General features: G+C 35.5%; 1 protein-coding gene across 1 annotated transcript; it reads left to right on the top strand.

Moving 5' to 3' along the window:
• LOC109225042 (uncharacterized PKHD-type hydroxylase At1g22950-like) lies at positions 728–3,657 on the top strand. Its single transcript, XM_019389634.1, has 9 exons — positions 728–1,090; positions 1,928–1,972; positions 2,054–2,230; positions 2,317–2,467; positions 2,549–2,631; positions 2,733–2,858; positions 2,983–3,101; positions 3,180–3,291; positions 3,397–3,657. The coding sequence occupies exons 1-9, from the start codon at positions 728–730 to the stop codon at positions 3,406–3,408; spliced, it is 1,188 nt and encodes a 395-aa protein (XP_019245179.1). The 3' UTR covers positions 3,409–3,657.

Raw genomic sequence — 4,813 nt, 5'->3', positions numbered from 1 at the left:
CACTTTCGACCCATCTCATATCCGACCCGACCCGCCGCTTTGCACCCTAGAGGTCCCTAAACCCCAGGTTCATAAGCGTGGAAAATAGTATGGAAACGGTTGTGTCAGCTTAAAATTGCAAAAATCAAAATTGACTTTTGTATCTGAGAAATCGTTATAACTGAATAACGGATGTAAATTGTTTTCTAAATTCTAACTCCATAAAAAAGTGTAATTAACCACTTATAAATGAAGTATAGTTCTATGTATTAACGATAAAAATTGATTTACGCAATTAGGCTCGTTACATGCACTAACAGTATAAAAATATTTAAACCAATCAGGAAATTGCAAGTAATTTTCTTTAATAAATATTGATTAATAAAAATAGTTCTATTTAATAAATATATCGTTAATAACCTAAAACAAATGATGCATAACCAACTATAACAAATTAAATTATGTTGATGGTGTAAGAAATATATTACTCCAACTTTAACATTTAGCTAGCAACGAATTCACAAGAAACTCTAATAATTATAAAAAAAAAAAAAAGAGAAAACAAAATGAGAAATGAAAAAGAGGAAACACATGCAATCCTCATTGTTACATTCCACTGAATTCAAAATAACCGCCATTCCCTCCTAAATAAAATTCTGTATGCAATCTCTCTCCCTTCCACTTCAACGATCCTCATCTCCCTTCCATTTCAACAATCCTCATCTCCTTTCCATTTCCACAGCCATTAATGGAGAAAGAACAGTCCTCACCCTTACACTCCAATGCCATGGAAGATACAGCCATGGAAGATATAAAAGCAAAGGAAGATGCAGAAGCTAAGGAGGATACAAAAGCTAAGGAAAATGTAGAAGAAAAGGTAGATACAAAAGGAAAGGAAAAACAATCGGCATCTCCATCGCTCCTGCTATATCCCTGTGCAGAACCAGAGGAGGATACCTATGAGGACTTGAAGTTGGAAGTTGAAAGTCCTGCGGTGTACGAAGTAATGCAACGATTTCTCCCATACAAAGTACGAAGTACTGCTTCCCGTGAGGAAAAGGCGGAATACATGAATTCGGTCCTACGCAAGTATCTTCCCGATCAAGGCGACGTAAGTATTACTAGCTAGAATTAACTTTACTTTTAAGTTCAAGTAGATTAATTATCTGTAAAATATGCTGTCGGATCGAGTAGTCAAGTCAATTAGATGACTGTCGCAATTATCGTAAACTAAATTCCGAGTTTCTGATAAAATGTGGCGGCCATAGCTTCAATAGATTAATTTCTCTTAGTTTTATTTGTTTCCGGTTCTATTTTATACTATTCAATGAGTATAAGACCTCATGAGGATGATTTTCCCAATTCGTATGTTATTGGTGTTGGAGTTATGATAATCAATGTATTAATTGAATCTATTTTCGAGTTCAAGTAGATTAATTATCTGTAATATGCCGTCGGAGTAGTCAAGTCAATTAGATGATTTACCGCAAATTAAATTCCGAGTATTTGATAAAATGTGGCGGCCATAGCTTCAATAGATTAATCTCTCTTAGCTTTATATGTTTCCGGTTCTATTTTATACTATAAAACCTCAAGAGGATGATTTTCCCAATTCGTATGTTATTGGTGTTGGAGTTATGATAATATAAATACGTAATGAGTAATTGATGAATCTGATTGGGGGTGGGTGCAGTAGATCTAGGATGTGTGTAGGTGCTGATGAATGTTGGTCAATGCTCTCCTGATCTGTTACGTGTTTGGGCCTTAGGGTAAAGAATTTAGAGAAAGGCTATCCTTAAAACCTAAGGATAGCTTGTAGCATTGATTTGAATTTGTGATTCAATCAATACATTGATTATCTAATATGCAATCAGAGTAGTCCAGTCATTTAGGACCTTTTGGCAGCTAAATACTTGTGTTTTTAACTGTGTTTCTATGGAAGATGCAGAAGCTTAAAGAAGAATATAGGGAACAAATTCTGTCAAACTATCAGGTATTCAACATGACAAACGTTTGCAATATTTTATCGATATTGATTTTCTTTCTTATTAATAATATTCCCTTTAAGTTTCAGCCTCTACATGTGGAGTTGTATACCCTGCAACCTACAGATTTCTTTGTCCATTCATTTCTTAAGGCGATCAATCAGAATACAGAGGAAGGCTACAGGAGTATAATGTCTGAACCCTGTCCAGGTGTTTTTACATTTGATATGCTTCAACCACGTTTTTGTGAGATGATGATGGCTGAGGTACGTACTGTCATGCTTGTTGTTGTTTAACAGAATTTTGTTTCCTTTTTGTTTTCTTATCAAATAGAGTTATAATAATTGCTTAGGTAGAGCATTTTGAAAATTGGATCCGTGAGACAGACCTTGTAGTCAAGCGTCGCAGAACTACAACCACAATGTCGACTTGTGTTAATGATTTTGGGCTTCACCAGATGCTTGACAAGTTAATGGAGGATTTTATATGTCCCATTTCAGAAGGTAAGAGCAAGATATATGAACAGTTTACTAAACAGAGAAGGAGGCTGTATGTTAATTATTCTTTGATACATAACTGTGCAGTCTTTTTAGCTGAATTTGGTGGATCAACACTGGATTCTCATGATGGTTTTGTTGAGTATGGGACGGACAATGACGTTGACTTGAGTATGTAAAATCAGTAGTTACATCAATTGACTTTGTTATATATGCGACCATTGAGCACTATAATTACTTAAAAAATCTGTTGATTTTAATTTTTTCTTCTGGTTTCCATGTTGACGATGCTGACGTCATCTTGAACGTGTGCTTAGGAAAGCAGTTCACAGGGGGAGACTTATTCTTCCGAGGTGTGCGCTGTGAGGAGCATGTCAACACTGAAGCAAAACCAGAGGTAATTATAAATAGTTCAATTTGTATTCTCAAGATGACTAATATAGTCCCTTAGGATCCCTCTATATTTTGGTGAAAAAGTCATACTCCATTAGTAATCAGGTGCACAATAATTGTTTCAACAGGAGATATTTGAATATTCGCATGTTGTGGGACGCGCGATCCTTCATTGTGGTCGCCATAGGCGAGGTGCTAGAGCGACCACATCTGGGCAGAGGATCAACTTGTTGCTATTGTGCAGAAGGTAAATTCCCTTGACTTACACGTTCATATATTATACTAATACTACTGTTCGCTAATTACAGTTACTTTAATTTTACAGTTCCGTTTTCAGAGATTTGAGTAAGTACAAGACTGATCTTTCTGGATGGTGTGTGATGTGCAAGTCTGAGAAGGAGGAAAAGAGAAGGCAAGCAGTTTCTGCTGTCAAAATGGTAGGTTCCTAGTATTGTCATATTTTTGTTTTGTGTGACAACTGGTAAATAGTACTAGTAATCATTAGGTAATGTACTTAAATCGTTCTTCTAATCTGTTTACAGGTGCTGCGCTGATGGAGAGTATTTCATAACCACGAGCAATTTGTCATGTTAGCAGTATACTACATATGGAAAAACATTACTTAGGGTTCAACTTTTGTTCTAATACTAGTGGTGGTACAATCAATACTGTAGAGAAGTCTTTCGTACAAACCAATTCTGGCTCTGTGGCTCGCTTAATTTTGTTCATTTCTTACCCAAAATGAGATGGATGTGCATTCAGTGCAATATGCCTGTCAGGCTGTCATCATAGAACAAGTTCAAACTCTGGTTCATTTTGTTGCATCTCTTGTGTTTTTAATACAAAAATAAGTCTGATGATAATCCAATTGCCTCTAGTACAATGAGTGAGCATTCTGCACAAGCACATTGATTTTTTTCATTTTTCACCCTCAGAGACTGATTTTCAACCTGCAAGAAGCTCTCTTAGCATTTGTCAGTAAGTATTGCAATATCATATCCTAAAGATTTTGATATTGTCAGAGTTTTCGAAACCCCATTTGTTTTTTTCTTTTGTAAATGATGTAACTAGGAAACAGAACAAATGAGTTCCCTTTTTTATATGTTCTTGTGCTCAAACTGAGGCAAAACGCCATTGCATTCTTTATACTAGTTTACAGGGCTTATCAATGGTTTGAATTTGTGGGTGAATACAGTTCTTATGCTTCTATATGAAACCTATCTTGCCGCTTAGTTATAAGTAGAAATGGATTCTATTACTTGTTTGTCCTCGCTCTTCTTTTGATAATTTCGTTTTCACTCTTCGTCCAGCTCCTTGATTACTGAGTTGAATTTATGCTCTTTGTTGCCGATTCTACTTTATTATCTTGTGGTTTTCATTGTATGATAGTTAGCCGTAGACAGTGCACGACTGGTGTAAATGGTTCATGGTCTTTAAGAGAGAATTACCTGATTCAAGTGAACAAGAGAACCAATATATGAGGTGCTTTTTATTTGTTGCAAGCCTCTTGTTTTACCCTTTTAAAATGCGCTAGTAGCCTAATGTATAGTTTCATGTCATATGCAGTGGTAAAAGCTATAATGCATAATCTAAAATGAAACTTTGGAATCCCATAAATTTTGAGGTTAAGACAGGCTTCAAGATTTCCTTTGGTTATTTAATTTCCAACTTCAGTTTTTTCCACTCTTAAAATACCATCTCTATGATAAAGTTCCATTTTTTACTACTTCAGAATGTCCTCATCAAATTAAAAGTCAGGGATAGTGACTATGCTGCTTCTCTAGTTCATCAGTAGAATTCTTCTCCTACTCAGAAGTAAACTTCAGCTCGTTCATCAACCTCACAGTTCTCTCTTCGAAAGAAAGAGACAAGCTCTAAACTTCCATTTTTATTCTCCAACTAACTGAGTACTGAGTACAACTTCCCTTTTTCTGTCTTTACAAAATACTGAAACCATTA

This window comes from Nicotiana attenuata, chromosome 4 (genome assembly GCF_001879085.1).
Source record: "Nicotiana attenuata strain UT chromosome 4, NIATTr2, whole genome shotgun sequence".
Lineage (NCBI taxonomy): Eukaryota > Viridiplantae > Streptophyta > Magnoliopsida > Solanales > Solanaceae > Nicotiana > Nicotiana attenuata.
Note: the sequence above shows the minus strand (reverse complement) of the source record. Positions and strands in the feature narration are given on the sequence as shown.